At 43.0% G+C, this 18,840-nt stretch overlaps 1 protein-coding gene across 1 annotated transcript in view; it reads right to left on the bottom strand.

Moving 5' to 3' along the window:
* LOC141141135 (vomeronasal type-2 receptor 26-like) overlaps positions 1 to 18,840 on the bottom strand; it is a 107,903-nt gene that overhangs the window by 70,311 nt on the left and 18,752 nt on the right. Inside the window, exons 3-4 of the mRNA XM_073628840.1 lie at positions 10,412 to 11,206; positions 969 to 1,190 (exon numbers count right to left, since the gene is read on the bottom strand). Coding sequence (XP_073484941.1) covers positions 969 to 1,190; positions 10,412 to 11,206 — 1,017 coding nt within the window. The remainder of the gene's footprint in view (positions 1 to 968; positions 1,191 to 10,411; positions 11,207 to 18,840) is intronic.

The following is an 18,840-nucleotide window of genomic DNA, read 5'->3' as shown; positions in this document are numbered from 1 at the left end:
CGTCCGCCCACGTCCTACCAACTGATGACATCATTGGTTGTTAAGGACATGTCAGGTGGCACTACAGCTTTCTGCTTTGCCGGTAATAGTTCACATAGCTATTCATATACTGTAGCTGCAGGGAGAAGGAGGAGAGAGCCATGTGGGCTGTGCTCTCTCTACTTGCAGAGTCGCATAACATGGAAGTTAACACAAAGTAGCACTCTTATCCTAATGTGCAGGATTTGACTACTGCCCCATCTCCTCCCCACACTGCTCCTGTACAGACAGCAGAAATTGCGGGTGAGGGTAGAGGGAGGAGGAAGAGGAGGTGGAGGAAAAAGAGAGCACAAGCCACATTTGTGCTAGGAGGGGGATTTAGGGGGTTGTGCTAAGAGGGGGGATTTGGAGTGGGGGTTTGTTCTAGGAGAAGGTATTTGTGGCGAGGTTGTGATAAGAGGGGGGGATTTGGGGGGATTTGGGGGGTTTGTGCTAGGAGGGGGGATTTGGGGGGTTTGTGCTGGGAGAAGAGATTGGGGGGGTTAGAGTGGGGTTTGTGCTAGGAGAAGGAATTTGGGGAGGTTGTGTGCTGGGGGGATTTGTCCTGGAAGGGGGAATTTGGAGGGAGAAGAGTTACAGTCTAAGATCACTGAACTGTGCCACACGGACTACATTTGAGGGCTTCTTCACTCCAGGTACAGTGAGGTAACGTGCGAAATCGCATGTTTTCCTGTGCCACACAAAAATGTGCTGCCTTCTGCAGTTGCACATGGGTGTCAATATTTTTTAATGACATCCCCATGCATCTAGCAAATGCGTGTACGTTTGCACTCATTAGAAACATGCGACGTGCATGAACACGCAAAAAGGTGAGTGCTCGGACACACCTCCTGGTGTGATCGAGCCCTTAGACTGACGTGCCTCGGGATTGTGCACAGTTTTAAAGGGTGCCTTGACTGAAAAAGGTTAAAAAGCACTGTTCTAGATACCTTGGAGAACCTGGGATGCCACTGGATCATTTTCTTATTCATTTTAAATTTAAATTCTTCTGCATCATTGTGAAAATATCCAACTTTAACCATTGATACAGAATTATTAGGTGTAAAGACGATGTTTATTAGGTCAAACCTGGGTGAAACTTTTCCTTCATTGAACTTTATCTTCTCTCCTCCTTTGGTTATAATATGCACTCTCCTTAGATATTTGTTAATCTAAAGGGAAAGATTATTATACAATAAACGCTGTATATGTAAATTAACAGTTTTTAAAGATACCCGATCACTATTTTTAAAGAATATGCCAGTGTGAAAAGATTGTGCACACTTACAGTGCCTTGAAAAAGTATTCATACCCTTTAAAGTGATAGACCAACACAAAGTAGCACATAATTGTGACGTAGAAGGAAAATGATAAATGGTTTTTAAAAGTTTTTACAAATAAATGTCAAAAGTGTGGTGTGCATTTGTATTCAGCCCCCCTGAGTCAATACTTTGTAGAACCACCTTTCACTGCAATTACAGCTGCAAGTCTTTTTGGGAATGTCTCGACCAGCTGAGTGACATTTTTGCCCATTCTTCTTTGCAAAATAGCTCAAGCTCTGTCAGATTGGATGGAAAGCATCTGTGAACAGCAATTTTCAAGTATTGCCAAAGATTCTCAATTGGATTTAGGTCTGGACTTTGACTGGGCCAGTCTAACACATGAATATGCTTTGATCTAAACCATTCCATTGTTGCTCTGTCTGTATGTTTAGGGTCGTTGTCCTTCTGGAAGGTGACCTTCCACCCCAGTCTCAAGTCTTTTGCAGACTCTAACAGATTTTCTTCTAAGATTGCCCTGTATTTGGATCCATCCATCTTCCCATCAACTCTGATCAACTTCACTGTCCCTGCTGAAGAAAAGCATCCCCACAATTTGCTTTTAGGCCAAAAGGTTACATTTTGGTCTCATCTGACCAGAGCATGTTTGCTGTGTCCCCCACATGGCTTCTTGCAAACTGCAAACGGAACTTCTTATGGCTTTATTTCAACAATGGCTTTCTTCTTGCCACTCTTCCATAAAGGCCAGATTTGTGGAGAACACGACTAATAGTTGTCCTGTGGACAGGTTCTCCCCCCTGAGCTGTGGATCTCTGCAGCTCCTCCAGAGTTACCATGGGCCTCTTGGCTGCTTCTCTGATTAATGCTCTCCTTGCCCGGCTTGTCAGTTTAGATGGACGGCCATGTCTTGGTAGGTTTGCAGTTGTGCCATACTCTTTCCATTTTCCAATGATGGATTGAACAGTGCTTCATGAGATGTTCAAAGCTTAGGAAATTTTTTTATAACCTAACCCTGCTTTAAACTTCTCCACAACTTTATATATGACCTGTCTGGTGTGTTCCTTGGCCTTCATGATGCTATTTGTTCAGTAAAGTTTTCTAACAAACCTCTGAGGGCTCCACAGAACAGCAGTATTTATACTGAGAGTAAATTACACACAGGTGGACTTTATTTACTACTTGGGTGACTTCTGAAGGCAATTGGTTTCACTAGATTTTAGTTAGGGGTATCAGAGTAAAGGGGCTGAATACAAATGCACGCCACACTTTTCAGATATTTTTTCTACAAATAAATTTAAAACCATTTACCATTTTCCTTCCGCAACACAATAATGTGCCACTTTGTGTTGGTCTATCACATAAAATTCCAATAAAATACATTTATGTTTTTGGTTGGAACTAGACAAAATGTGGAAAATGTCAAGGGGTATGAATACTTTTTTCAAGGCACTGTATTTCTCTGTCAGGGGTTGATTTACTGTAAATGTATGCTAAAGTTGCAGAAACTCAACAGCCAACACACTTCCAGGTATGTTGGATGTTTGGTCCCCCACTGGGGGCTGTGGTTCAATCCACTCGCCACATGACATCGCAGGATTCAGTAGTGATTTTATAGCTAGTTGGAGAAATTAATTAATTATGTAAATTTTTAGCGTAGCACTAATATAGCAAGATCTCCGGCCTTGTCCAGTCTAATGAGGACCTCTAAAGCCAAAGATAGCCGACATCCTTTAATATGTAGTGGGTTGTGAGGCATAGTGGGTGCAAAGATGGTCAAAGTCATTGGGCGCTAGACACTTCTTGGATGTAAAAGAGGTTTTATTTCTTTTAAACAAGTAAACAAAATACAATTCTTTGATACAGAAATGATCGAGATGCTTGAGCATCTCTATCACGACGACTCACTTACAGGATTAGACCTTTTTACTCAACATCTTCACACCTCTCCACCAGTACAACATTCTGGATTAAAACCCAAATCAATCTTCTACCCATATCAATCAAAAGGCCCACACCTCACCACATTCTATAATATGGTATTCTCAGACCTAAAAAAGATGTGTGGTCAAGGTGAAACAAGTTCCACCACCCTTGGCAGTCTCACTACAAAAGAAAAACTGGCCCTAAAAGCACTAACAGATAATACCAATCTAATCATAAAAACTGCTGACAAAGGTGGTGGAATCGTAATCCAAAACAGATCAGATTACATAAAAGAAGCAGAACGTTTACTTGCAGATAGCTCTACCTACCAAAAGTTACGGTCTGATCCACTACCAGAATTCCAAAATGATATAAATCTTCTCATCAATGGAGCTATTCTATCAGACATTATTGATAAGAATGAGGCATCCTTCCTACGGAAGGATTATTACCGCACCCCATACTTTTACCACATACCCAAGGTTCATAAAGACCCGACCAATCCCCCAGGAAGGCCCATAATCGCTGCCATGGACAGCATCACGTCTGGCCTATCCAAATATATTGATCACCATCTACAGCCCCTAGCTCAGGGACTGCAGTCATACATCCGAGATGGTACCCATCTATTAGACCTATTGAAACCATACAGATGGGAGGATCAATATATTTGGTTATCACTAGACGTGAATTCATTGTACACGTCTATTCCTCACACCTTTGGAATATTAGCCCTCAATCATTTTCTATCCCAAGACCCATATATGAGCAACAAACAGGCAACGTTTATCTTAGATTGTGCTAAATATTGTTTAACCCACAATTATTTTTCCTTCAACGAACAGTATTATCTACAAATCCAGGGGACAGCTATGGGGGCCAACTTTGCGCCCTCATATGCTAATTTAGCAATGGGACTATGGGAACACGGATATATCTGGCAAAACAATCCGTTCCTCAGGCATCTTATTTTTTACGGTCGTTACATAGACGACATTATTATTATTTGGGATGGTCCAGCTGATGTCGTTAACCAGTTTGTGGCCCACTGCAATAATAATCCACATGGTCTGAGTTTCACTCATGTCATGGACAAAGAGAGATTAGCTTTTCTTGACCTTGACCTTTTTCACGTTGGCAATGAAATACACGCAAGGAACTTCTTCAAACCTACGGCAGGAAATTCCTTGCTGCATTACAAAAGTTGCCACTATGAAAAATGGAAAAATAATATCCCTAAAGGGCAATTTTGCCGATTCCAGAGAAACTGTACACAAACCTCTGACTATATAGATCAAAGCCATCTACTAAGAAAAAAACTTAAAGACAAAGGGTATCCAGAGTCATTGGTTGACCAAGCGCAAAAACAATATTTGCAACCCACACCTGCTACCAAACATCAAAACGAAAACATATCAAATCCATCAGGACGTTTTATTACTAGGTTTCACACAAAATTCTCCAAAATGGAAGCAATATTTAGAAAACATTGGCCCATCCTCCTTGAGGACCCATATCTTAAACCAGTCCTACCTAATTACCCCAAAATCACTTACAAAAAAGCCCCCAATATAAAAAACCAAATAGCACCTAGCAAACTAAAGACCATCAAAAAAACCGCACCATCACAGGCCCACATGATTCCTCTTAAAGGCATGTTCCAATGTAGAAAAACCATGTGCAAAACGTGTATGTTTGTAAAACATGGTAAAAAACAATTCACTACTAAAGGGAAAACCTATTTACTTGACAATTTTTATAATTGTGGTTCGGATTTTGTAGTTTATGGCCTAAGTTGCCCATGCAATCTTATCTATGTGGGGCGCACGATACGCCCACTTAGGCAAAGATTCGGGGAACATAGAAGAAAGATAGAAGGCGGGAGGGACAAACATAGTGTCCCCCGCCACTTCTGTGAACACCACGCTAATTCCACTGAAGGTCTTGAAGTATGGGTTATTGAACAAATGCCAAAAAATTTACCCATAGCTGAAAGATTTCACAGATTATGTGAAAGAGAAACTTTCTGGATTTATTCTTTGGACGTTCTAAATCCCGGTGGAATCAACGAAGAAATAGAGATATCCACCATCCTTTAATAACACTGACCTAGAGTGAATATGAATACATATATATGAAGTAAGAATCCTGCCACAACCCTGCCATATATCTAATAGGCCCTCCCATTAGCAGTTGAGGCTCATCTTAATATGAAGTACCACCTTTTTTATATATAGTTTTTATATATATTTAGTACATATATATATATATGCTCTAATTTTAATTTATTTTAAATTAATATTAATTAATTTCTTTTATTAATTAATTTTTATTATCAATTTATATTAGTATTATTTCATCAGATAGTGCCATTGTGCATAAATGTGCCCATAACCCCATTACTATCTATTTGCATATATTGCACATATACATGGGTATTTAGTCCATTTAGGTAATTACACAATATTTAGCCCAACGCGACTACAGTTATTTTATATAGTATATGTATTAATAATGGCCATAAGTAGTGATAGCATGCATAACAATATTATCTTACACATATTAATATCTTATACCTACAATAAGTAGGCACACAATACCTAAATTGCAATGCTAATATACAGTTCTTTCCGTTTGGCCCTTTTTGTAACATTACCTGTATTCCCTATGCAATTACCATTATATCCACTAGGTGGCGGTGCCACTAGAGCACTTAAATAGGCTACAGTTTCTTGTATTCCCTAGCTTGAGAAAGGAGCGCGCCCGAGTGCGCATGCTCTGAAACGCGTCGCCTTACGGCAGTACAGCACATACTCTGGATGTGCGTTCCAGCGTCCCAGCCTCCCAATTGACTACTCGGCGGTGCCCAAGCCTCGTTTTGGATCTTTACTGATACCGGAAGCTTCTACCACACGGACCAGCCGTCAGCAATAGAGGAATAAGACTGTGGACATAGGAGGACGCAATCCTGTTTGGCTATACTGAACTCCCCATGCCGGACTATCTAAGTTTTTAATGAGAGTGTTTTTAATGCATATATTCCATTAAATATACAGTTTTACTAAGAGGCGCCTTTCCTGTTGTTTTTCCTTTTTTTATTTCTTTTGACAGTCCTTTTTGTATTTTTGGGGGAAAGAGGGTTAGGGGCAGGACACCCTTAAGTAGTTATAGATTCAATTGGCAGACTCAGAGACTTCAATAGGAGGACAGCCATGCAGGGAAAGGCCCCAGCAAAGCATCACTTCTGCACATGCAGGAATGCTGTTTCCTCCTATGGTACCAGTCTTTAACAGTTCCCAACTCAAACGTAACAGTCCTTTCGATTCCACTACAACTGTCTCTTGTAGTTCTTCAACATTGAGCTCCCAGTCTCTCACTAGACCCTCTGATTCACTGACTCTGAATCCCTTGAGCTCCTCCATGATTGGCGGTGGTATCTCCCTCAAGCGTCACCCCTGCTTCTCTGCTGGGTCCCTAGCTTGGCACTCCAGATACTTCTCAAGCTTCACCCCTGCTAACCGGCGAGCTCCCTGGCTTGACTTACATGGCTGCCCTGCAAGCGTCTCCTCCGTGGGTTGGGTCCCTGACTTGTTCACCACCTGAAGTTTCCCGATTCTCCACCGTGCCCGTTCAGTAAGAATATGGTTCCGGTACTTTATTCAGTTACTCACTGTGGTCCCCGGTAAAAGTGGTTGGACCCTTTGTGGTGACAGCTTCTACCTCCGACCACTCGATAGGTTCTCCGGCCAACAGAACCGTCACTTTTGGTTGGACTGTAAACCACAGTCCCAACCCTGCGCTGCCCTGTTACTTCTGGCTAGACCCTCACACAGCCTGGCAGCCAGATGCCCCCAGGATAGGCCCAATCTCTGGCCTAGCAGCCCAGGGCGTACCATACACGTCCACCCAGTCTGTCGTCCAGGTGGCACAGAACATAGATCAGCTGACCTTACCCGAATATATAGGTTCTCCCAGCAGGCCAAGGGATTCAAGAAAACCCCCTCTCATTGGCTGAGAAACCCCATATACCCATAACCTGACCTTGGGTTGCCCTTCTCATATCTAGTACCACCAAGTTCTCGGCCACCTAGTGGTAGAAGGGAAAAGTGCAACAATGCCCCCTAAGCAATAAGAAGCAATTGATCTTAGAAATAGGAAGGCCAAGGACTGGTTTGTATCCACTCCAACTGGAGAAAAGCAAAAATCTGTCCTCCAACAAATTTGTGAGGATGAGCATCATAGCCTTGTATCATACAACACAGGAGTTCACTAACATGTGGTAAATCTTTCTCGAAGCAGCTATCCTAGCTCTAAAAAGCATAAGGATGACTGAATCAGGCACTTCCCCATCTCTCAACTCAATGTCTTCAATAGCCTTACTGTCCAAGCCAGCAAATGTAAGGAAGAGAGGAAGACCACAATACCATTTTCTCCTGGGGCAAGCTGGTGTAATGATAAACCCCAGCTTTTTTCACCCAGATGCAGATATGGAAGAACTGTACAGTAGGAAAAATACCTATTTCAGGGAGAACTGATTCCACAATGTTGCAAGGATCTACTGCTAATGCCTAAGGATCCCTGGATCTGATAACTCATCTATCCAGTCTCTTAATGTCCTGGATGTCCTGGAAAAGTGAGAAAAGATCCCCCTGTCTCCAACTTTAGGGGAGACATCCACCAGTCTAGACCATAATCACTGGAATGTAAGGACATTGGAGCCTCCTCCTGTCCCATGCCAACCGAACATTCTGTTGTATAGTTCTGAAAAACACACTGTCCCATACGAGGCAACATTCTTCCACAATCTTCTCATGCAGAGATTAATTGAGAGATACCTTAGCATTCCAAGAAAAAGCTGACACCTTATTCCTCTAAGACAGGCATCTTTTTTAATAAGAGCCAGTTTCACCTGGACCATGTCTAGGAGCAGGCCCAGGTACCCAATGCTAAACGCTAGAGAATAAGAACCGGCCAACCTCTCCAGAGAGTACATTATCAGAGATGCATTGTGCTCCAGATGCTAAACGAACTGCTCCCTGAGCAGCAGCTTGTTCAGGTACCTCCAAATAGGCACCCTTAAACAGCCCCAAAAAAAAGACTGTCAACCTTTCTGGATTTGTGGACAGGCCGTGAGGGAGGGTGTCTGTCCCATGTATGGATGGCCCGGGACCGAGAAGTAGGCACATGTGCACACCAAACTGCTTGGGGCACCACCCAAGCAAGGGAAAACCTGGACTTGTGGGCAGCGCCCAGACCACAAACCAAAAATGCCCATCCTTTACTTCACGTGAAAGAACCTCTGTAGAGAAGAAAAAAAGATTGGGGCATTTAGGTAGTATACTTTTGTTGCCAGACTATGTTGCCAGAAAAAAACATTCCTGAAATGCCACTACTTCATGTGCTTGCTCCATTTGACATTTCACTTAGAAAAGAAGATGAACCTCATCGCTCAGCTTTGAAATAGTAACAAGTGTAGCGCTGGTAGATTTTTTAATCTACCGCTTATATGTAAATTTAGTGGGTCATCTTTTCTGTGCATAGTTCAGATTTAATCTATAGCTAAATTAGCTTCTGTTCCAACCTTGGTTGTGTTGCGTGCAGTTCCACTCCGTCGCCTGTAGATGTCGGTGTCACTACAGACCAGAGCTGGAAAGCAGCAGATTGAGGTGTATTGAGTGCTCTTCTTTCTCAGAAGTAACTTGGCAGAGGTTGTCCCCTGTGGTGCATTCTGGAAGGGGGTATTTAAAGGACAGATGCCATATTTTCAGGGTCTTTTCGTTCCACCTGCTGGCCCTCCTGGCCGACAGGTATGTGTTAGGAGTCCTACCTCGTGGTCCTCCAGGCCGGAGGACTGCGATGCTGCAGAGTGTGGGTGGGCCCAGAAGTCTGTCTGGGGCTTACTACAACTGCTGCGGAGATGGTCCTGTGCTGTCTGTCCTGCAGGAAGAAGCTGGACAATTGAGAAGAATCCAGGGGAGGACCCGTCATGGAAGGATCATGCAGAGCACTGGTCTGGAGAGGGGCCTGGTGACTCAATTGGAGGACGCATCTTAAGTTAACCTACCACATATTACTGCCGGGTCGGCTTAAAGGTTCTGGTACTGTGTTGCTGTTCACTGAAAACTACTACATCCTGTGGCAGAGGATCGTACAGTTTTGTTTCACTCAAGTCTGTGGCAGAGACTTTCTGTTCGTGCTGTGCACCGGCTGCTAGGTTAGTGAGAGAGGCCTATCCGGGCGGGCAAAGATTTAATCCTGAACCGAAGATACATTCATCCCTGAGATTTCAATTCCTTAGTGCTACACCAAGAAAAGGTATTTGAACTTCCCTGCAACTCTTCTTCTACCTCTTTCCTGCTACTTCTTCCAGTTATTTCCCATTAAAGCATTGGAAAAGTACTAAAGTGACTGTTGCCTACATTGTCAAATAATAAGCTCAACGTGGACTCTAAGTCTGGTATTGGTGAAACTACAGGTAAAAAGGTGACGGAAACAGCCCGCTTTAAATCAGCAGCTCCACCGTGAGTTTAGGCTTAAGCAGAACCTCAGAACCCTTCATCCTCTAGAACTGGCATGAAACGAGGGCAGTCATACAATGGACCCATACATTGCATAATAGCCATACTTCTGCAAATGCTTGCAAATGTTCCCCCACTTACACAAGTGGGGGGGACCCTCTATAGCAAGGGAGACATCATCCAGCTTTTTCAGGAAAAAAAAATCATATGCTTTTTGACAGGCACGTTTTCTGAATGGAATCCCGTGAGCTAGAAAATGCAGGATGAGAATGGAAGTGTCATTGTCTGTGGTGTAGAGTTGTATGTGTTCTCATGCAGGTGGTACCCAAATTGCTAATACTTTTACCACAGCTGATACACTGCAGGCAGAGTCTACAGCCCACAACGGTGGAGCAAGATACATTAAACTGCTGAGTAATGTTTATTTGCTGCATATTCCAGTGCTTGCATGCTGTCTTGACACTAGCCAATAGCTATATTCATACCTGAAATCCTGAAATCTACATTTTGAATGTTGTGGGAATAACTGGGGATATGGAGATGGGAAGAGGTTTTGTTGGGGGGGGGGGTATTTTGTACATCTGGAATAAAAAGGATCAATAGGAGGTTTTAAGGTTTAAATCTCCTAGCAAGGAGATTGTAGTGTGATATTCCACCAAACATATGCCCTACCTGCCACATCTGCCGGTTGGAGATTTCTGATTTAAAGACATTCCCTTCCTTGTATAAATATGTATCATGCAGAGCATGTGCCAAAGTGTAAACTGCAGCGTACACATTGAAAGAGAAGCGGAAACTTTCCACATCATATTCAAATAGATCCACAGATTGAAAACTATGAGACTCTCCACAAGGAAATTCTGTAAATTCTGAGAAATTCAGAAGAGATTCAGGCACACAGGAGAATTGTTGTCTCCAAACATTCAGTAACATGGGGTTGTCAGGATATTTCTCAGGGTTCACATTGAGCAGGTAATCCTTCAGTCCTGGAATGTTCCCGCTGTGCAAACTGACCATCAGGGAACCATTAAGAGTAATGCCAGATTTTAAGTTACCATATATCTGAAAAGTCCCAAACAATATGAAAATGTTCCTTTCCTTGGAAGTAAAATTAATGACATCGGAAAGATGTGTGCTTTCTGCAGTACCATAAATTATTATAACATTGCTGGTAGCTTGTACAATTCTGTATATAGTTTTTAAATGATAAGGAGATCCAACATGTTCATTGATAGTGACAGCAAACTCAACACAGATCTCATTCTGCATCAGTAGACTCTTCAGCTCTGTAATGACTCTTCCACTATCATGGTCCTGTGGAGACACAATGCCCACCCAATTCCAGCCAAAATGTTTCAGTAGAAGGATGATGGCGTTAAACTGATCTCTCTCATCAGGGACTGTGCGGTAAAATGAGGGAAAGCGGAACTTATTAATTAAGACTGGATCCATAGCTCCATAGCTAATCTGTAATCAAACATCAGATTGGTGAGTTTAGGAGTAGTCAAAAACCTTCTTGTAGCCATTGGTGGCTGTTTTTTTTTTTTTTGGGGGGGGGGATATCAGTGAATATCTTAGAGTCTACCTTTATGGATGCATATTATCTATGCATATAGTAATGTGTACAACGTACCAGATGTCTATCTTGATTTATATAGTTTTGTGAGATCTAAAAGGCCAAGTGTGCCAGCCCAAGAGTTTCATTTTGTGCAGTCCTGGCTTGTCTGTTTGCTCTATGGTTCAATATTCCACCCTGGGCCTGCCATCCATTGGAGCTCTATTGGAGCTTCAGTATTTATTAGGCTCCATTCACACTAACGAATGGAACCATTTGTGAATACATGCATGAACTCCAGTGGGGGATCCCAGTAATTAGCTGCAGGAGGCAACCCCATTGAAAGCTGTCATCATCTATGTTTGGGAAGGGACAAGGATGGTGGTGACATCATTGACCAAATATTGTCAGGGAAGAGGTAGGGAGTTCCAGTGATGTCAGTGGTTCCTAGAGATACCGGGGGGGGCAGGGGCAAACTGATCATTTGTGCACTTGGGCACTGTCCGAGGGCCCGGCATCAGTAGGGGGCCCCATGAGAGGCTCCACAGATCATACAGGGGCAGTATATTTAGGTCCGTCTAAATAATGCGCCCGCATGTGGCTCGCAGCGGGGCCTGGGGGAAGGTGAGGGGAGCCTGAGGTGGGAGCGGACGAGGATGCAGGATGAGCAGGGGACTGCCGGAGATAGTGAGGGGAGCGGAGGAAAAAGCAGTTGCAGCATCAACAACACCTGTACTACTGCTGGAAGAAGGTCACCTGTGAAGTAGTAGCAGAGTGGGTCAGGGTCCCAGGCTGTCGTGCCTTGTTACTGCAGCTGGTGATGGAGCTGGCGGGCAGCAAGAAGGTAAGAGGAGTCAGTGACATTAGATAATATGACAAGACACTGACTTCTTCACCACGGCTAATGTAGAGATCAGAAAACCCTGCTAAAAGGTTCTGGGTAAATTGCAGGTATCTGAAATCTGTAGAACATTGTACTTGTATATATTTTTTTTCATGATGTAGGAACCCCCTCTCTCACTACCCCCTCTCTCTCCCTCACCCCCTCTCTCCCACCCCCTCTCTCTCTCTCTCTCTCTCTCTCGTCTCCCTCTTGCTCTCCCCCTCTCTCCCCCCCCCCCCTCTCTCTCTAACTCCCCCCTCTCTCTTACTCACCTTTTCTCTCTTTCTCACCCTCTCCCCCTTTCTCTCTCTCCCCCGTCTCTTTCCCCCTTTCTCTCTCTCTCTCCGTGCTGCACTTTTTTCTCTGATATTAGGGCCCAAATCATGATCTCTCACACAGGCCTACTGCTTTTATAAAATGCCCCAGGTGGTGTCATAAAGACCACTGGTCAATATCGATCACCTGACCTCTGACCTATTTATTTATAAGTCACCTGAAATCTTGGAATTTTTACTTCTAACCACTAACCACCTAATGGGACAATACCTGTGACTTCTTTGATTAGAACATGTTTCGGTAAGCCTTTATGGGATTATTATCTAGCTTTCCATTGCTGTTTGGCAGTTTTGTGCTTTTCAATGGGTCATTATATAGTTTATAACCCCGTTGTTTAGACTCCTCGGGACCTCCCTATTTTTGCACTTTTAGTTGGTATCTCCAATTTAGAGCATAAACATTTCATCCTTGTGTGTGGGAGTCCATTTTTTAGGTAACTATAATGTTTTGTCTCTATTTTAACATCTTTTTTATGTTTTTAATTAAAGATATGTATTTCCTTTAACCCTTCTGCTGCCAGGTCTGTACAGCACTTAAATTCCTAAATTCTGCTATAAGTTCGTGGTCACTTCACTGGCCATCAACTTTATCGCAGAAATGTTCAGCAGACTCTGCTAAACAAAATAATAGCTCTGATCAGCGGCTAACAAGCCGCTGATCAAAACTATTCACCTAAAATTAGACCCCCCCCCAACCGTCTCCGCCTCTCTACCCCATACCTGCTGATTCCTCACCTCCTGCACTACATAAAATGCCAGCGCTGCCCCCCAGCTCTGCCCTCTTACTGTCCTCTGCCTTCACCACCACACCGATCTCCCCCTACACTAATTCTAACCCACCATCAGAGAAACTCTCTGTCCCCCCGCCAGCACGGATCTCCGTGGATCCAATGCAATAGCCAATTTCCCCGTTGCCTATCCCACCAGCAATTGCAGTTCATTTTTTTAAATCCTGAATGCTTCCCCCCACTGGGATCCCCTTCAGTGTCCCCCCACTCACTCACCAATCCCCAGCAGCTCCTCTATGCAGCTCTGCTAGCTGGCTTTCCCTCTGCCCCCTCCCACTGGCTGCAGTTACTGCCTGGGTGATCGGTGAGTGGAGTAAGTCAGGATGGGGAACAAGGGGCTGAATGAACAAGGGGATCAATACCAATCACTCTGTTTATTCATCACTGACGCAGTTCATTCATTATAGGGAGGGGTGAACGGTTTGGCCCGAGCATGAGTTTGGGCCGAACATTTGCCTGAATTTGCAGTGTATTCACTGGGTGTTCCCCCTAGATGAACACCCTGCAATGCACTGAACGCTGCACAGTGCATTCTTTGCCCTGATTGGGAAAAACTTTGCCCAATCAGGGCGCAGTGTAAGCTGGTTAAGGAACGGGGCCAGGAAGCTAGCTGCCACGTCCTTAACAATCGATGAGTCATCTGTCAAAAAAAACGCCAGCAAAAAAAAAAAATACAGAATAAAATGGAGTTCATGCTAAAATTCAATTACCGCCCCCTTTTGACGTCACATGACGTAAGAAGGGGGCAGGGCCACCCAGTTACGTCACCGGGTGGCCCTGCCCCTTGCCTATATAAGAGCTGTCAAAGCGAAGAGAGGGCATGCGGCTGGTAGCCTCCCACGGAGGCGGAGCGTTTTCTATTTTTTTCTATTTATCGGGTCGGTCGGGCGTTGTGAATGACGGTGGATTTACATTGAGGGACAATATTTTTTAACCACTTCAGCCCCAGAAGATTTGGCTGCTAAATGACCCAGACATTTTTTTGCGCTACGGCACTGCGTCACTTTAACTGACAATTGCGCGGTCGTGCGATCTTGCACCCAAACAAAATTGACGTCCTTTTTTTCCCCACAAATAGAGCTTTCTTTTGGTGGTATTTGATCATCTCTGCAGTTTTATTTTTTGCGCTATAAAAAAAGATGGGGGTTATTTACTAAAGGAAACTCCACTTTGCACTGCAAGTGCATTTGGAAGTAAAGTAGATCCGAGGGGGACATGCAAGGAAGATAAAAAACATTTTAGCTTGCACATGATTGGATGATAAAATCAGCAGTGCTTCCACTCATTTCAGATCTACCCCTTAGATTGAGAGCGACTGCACTTTTAAGTGCACTTGCAGTGCAAAGTGGATTTGCCTTTAGTAAATAACCCCCAATATTTTGTACTTTTTGCTATAATAAATACCCCCAATCTTTTGATTAAAAAAGCAAATTTTTTCCTCAGTTTAGGCCAATATGTATTCTTTTACATATTTTTGGTATAATAAAAATTGCAATAAGCGTATATTGATTGGTTTGCGCAAAAGTTATAGCATCTACAAAATAGGGGAAAGATTTATGGCATTTCTATTATTTTTTTTCTACTAGTAATCTAGTAATGGAGGTGATCAGCGATTTTTATCGGGACTGCGACATTATGGCGGACAGATCGGACACTTTTGACACATTTTTGGGACCATTGGCATTTATACAGCGATCAATGCTATAAAAATGCACTGATTACTGTGTAAATGTCACTGGCAGGGAAGGGGTTAACACTATAGGGTGATCAAAGGGAACTGTGTTCCCTAGGGAGTGATTCTAACTGTGGGGGGAGGGGACTGACTGGGTGAGGAGAGCCATCTTGGTTTATACAAAATTGTTGTTTATATAAAATTGTGTATACAATTTTAAATTTGGTCATATTCCCTCTTCAGCTTGATGACTTTTAGTTGTCAACTAGTTTCATATTTGGATCTATGGGTCCTGGCCTTCATTATGGGACCAAGACCCATTGATAGATATTCAGTATGTTATCATGATTTGGATTCATTTTTATATATTCTCTGGTATTTTTTTTATATGTTCTCTGGTATTATATATGAGGTATGTGTAATGTTATTGACTACCACTAGACGGAGTTCATTTGAAATGTAGTGTTGTTCTATATATATTTCTTTTTTTAAATTTGATATGGATTTTAAACATTTTTAACTAGTTCATGATATTAATAAAATTATTTGGAGATTGCTGTATATGTAATATAACAACTTTGATCTTAATGGAAGCAGTATGATGATCCTATGAGAAATCTCTGTCACTATGGCAACCGGGACGCCAATAGATATAAATATGGAGACTATGGAGTATTAGGGCTATCCTTGAGAAAGCCATGTGGTCTGTGACGTAACGCGTGGGAGGAGCTAGTGACGAGCACTGCCGTTGCGAGACGGCAGCAGCGGCTTTGAGGAGTCACACTCGTATCGGCTGATTGCTTTCCATTCTTATGCCTGACGTACATTTAGGTCTATGTGAGAGTATCACTTTGTTTATTCCCCTTGCTTTCTTTTTGATCATTGCGCAATGATGTGTATTGTTTTACTTACATGATTCATCTGCATGCCGAGAGTGGAACAAAGCGCAAGATACTATATATCAATGACATGGGAAACAATATATATCTGACACTGAACACTTTGGAGGCATAGCTGAATGCAGGCTGAAAACCAAAACACAAACCAACTCTCATGTTTTGAGTAAAAATGATTAATGGACTTGTTGGCGATTAATATTGTATGTGTTTGAGGAATACTATATCTCATTAGACTTTTTGCATGTTTTTCACTATGCATTTCCTATCAATATGACAGCTTATGAGTTCCGATAGCTATATATGCATATATATATATATATATATATATATATATATATATATATATATATATATATATACATTTTTTGATTATAGTGGGATTGTGGTTTATCACATCATTTTGATGCTTTGATGTTTGTACCCACATATGGCATTTTGATTTTGTATATTTAGCAATAACTAATAACTAAGGGTCTGAATACTTAGGAACATGTGATATTTCAGTTTTTCTTTTTTAATAAATCTGCAAAAATGTCAACAATTCTGTGTTTTTCTGTCAATATGGGGTGCTGTGTGTACATTAATGAGGAAAAAAATGAACTTAAATGATTTTAGCAAATGGCTGCAATATAACAAAGAGTGAAAAATTTAAGGGGGTCTGAATACTTTCCGTCCCCACTGTATTTAACCTTGTAGCTGCTGTGTCCCACCTGACACAAATAGGATTGCCTGCACTGTGCATCTCCGTGCAGGTAAACACAGTTCTCCATGAGCGTATGATTTAGCATGCTCCATGCAAATGAGGCAAGACTTTTGTAAGTTATGCAGTGTTTATGTGTGCAAATAGGGATTTTAGTGGGGTTTTTTTGAAAATAGCCATTTGATAAACATTTGTGCAAATATTGCGTGCCCTTAAAAATCAGTAGAACCTTATTTTTATTCTACTGGTCACGTGCTTTCAGAAAATATATGATCTGGGGGGTCTTTTACAAACTCTGAAAGCTGTAAGTGAAAAATGAAAACCTCCAGATTTTTAGAGTAATTTGGATATTTACATTTTTTTTTTATATATGTTTGATTTTCACAGTTTTGCAAAAAGGCACAATTTAAAATTTACAAATATTTGTTATTTATAAACTTAGTACAGGTTAGGCTTTTATATTTAGTAGCAATTTAGCAGGAATTTTGAAAAATTGTCCATGTTTTTATCTGCTAATAATGATTTTGGTAAATTTTTAGCAAAAAAATTTCTTTTGATAAACATGTGGCGGTACCCCCGTAGGAGCTGCTTGAATATTTGTACCCGGGTCTCCCGCTGATTAATCCACAGCCAGTTACATGGTATTTTCACACAGCCAGGTGCACACTCTTCTGCTTGTTGTCTCCAATGACCAGTCAAGGGGGTGTGTTTTTATGTTTTATTTGGAGATCAGAGTACCTCTTTTACATCTGAACTTGCAGATTTCCCTTTCACTGTAAGGGGGGACTCTGCAGACTCTGATGTAAGGGAGAACTCTGGGGCCCCTAACATACAGTGCCTTGCAAAAGTATTCACCCCCTTGACATTTTTTGTGTTTTGTTGCCTCACAACCTGGAATAACATGGATTGTTTGAGGATTTGCATTGTTTAACCACTTCCCGACCAGCCGCCGCAGTTGTACTGTCAAGTCAAGTCAATGTGCATAACTATTCACCCCCCTAAAGTCAATACTTTGTACAGCCACCTTTTGTGGTTATCACAGCTCCAAGTCACTTTAGATAAGTCTCTATGAGCTTGCCACATCTTACCATGGGGAGTTTTGCCCATTCCTCCTTGCAAAACTGCTCCAGCTCCTTCAAGTTGGATGGTTTGCGCTTGTGAACAGCATTCTTTAAGTCTGACCACAAATTTTCTATTGGATTGAGGTCTGGGCTTTGACTAGACCATTCCAACACATTTACGTGTTTCCCCTTAAACCACTCAAGTGTTGCTTTAGCAGTGTGTTTGGGGTCATTGTCCTGCTGGAAGGTGAACCTCCGTCCTAGCCTCAAATCACACACAGAGTGGTACCGGTTTTGCTCAAGAATATCCCTATATTTAGCACTATCGATCTTTCCCTCAACTCTGACCATTTTCCCAGTCCCAACTGCTGAAAATCATCCCCACAGTATGATGCTGCCACCACCATGTTTTACTGTGGGAATGGTGTTCTTTGGGTGATGTGATGTGTTGGTGTCAGAGAGGTTACCTGGTTGGGCGTCGTTGCGCGCCGGGGCACGTTGGTGCGCGCGTTCCTGTGGGTGCTCGGACGCCTGCCTCTATGGGCACTGGTGTTGGCGTTCTGGCTGGCCATGGTGGAAGCGGTGGTGCCCGGGCACATGCGCGCGTCCGTCTTTGGGCGCTGTTATGCGTGTGCCTGGTGGTGCTGGTGTGCGCGGCGTTTGGCACCAATCAGCCTATATAGGCTTTCCTCTCCCTTTGATCAGTGCTGCCTGATCAACAGCTCCCGTGCCTAGTTCCCGTTGCTTGTTCCTTGTTCCTGTGTTCTGATCTGTTGACGACCCGGCTTGCCTTTTGGACTCTCCTGACTTCTGCCTGCATCTGACCCCGGCTTGTTTGACCCCGCTTCTGCCTGCTCCTCCTGCACCTCCGCTGCCCGCCTGTTGCCGAACCCTGCCTGTGTGTGACCAGTCTATAGCTCCTGCTCAGCATCGGTTGCCTGTGCCTTTGATTAATATCTGCTGTTTGGAGACTTCCTGCTTCCGGAATCCGGACTCCTGCACAGGCTCTCATACCACTCCGCACTTGTGTGCTTCCTCTCTGCTCTACCAGGGGCCACGAGTCGGATACGTAAGGGAGCCTACCCTCTGCCCAAGCGGACTCACCGGTCTGGTAAGTGAGAGACCTGACAGTTGGGTTTGCACCAGACATAGCTTTTTCTTTAATGGCCAAAAAGTTCAATTTTAGTCTCATCAGACCAGAGCACCTT

Source organism: Aquarana catesbeiana, linkage group LG04 (assembly GCF_042186555.1).
Source record: "Aquarana catesbeiana isolate 2022-GZ linkage group LG04, ASM4218655v1, whole genome shotgun sequence".
Lineage (NCBI taxonomy): Eukaryota > Metazoa > Chordata > Amphibia > Anura > Ranidae > Aquarana > Aquarana catesbeiana.
This window is presented reverse-complemented; position numbering and strand designations above follow the sequence as displayed.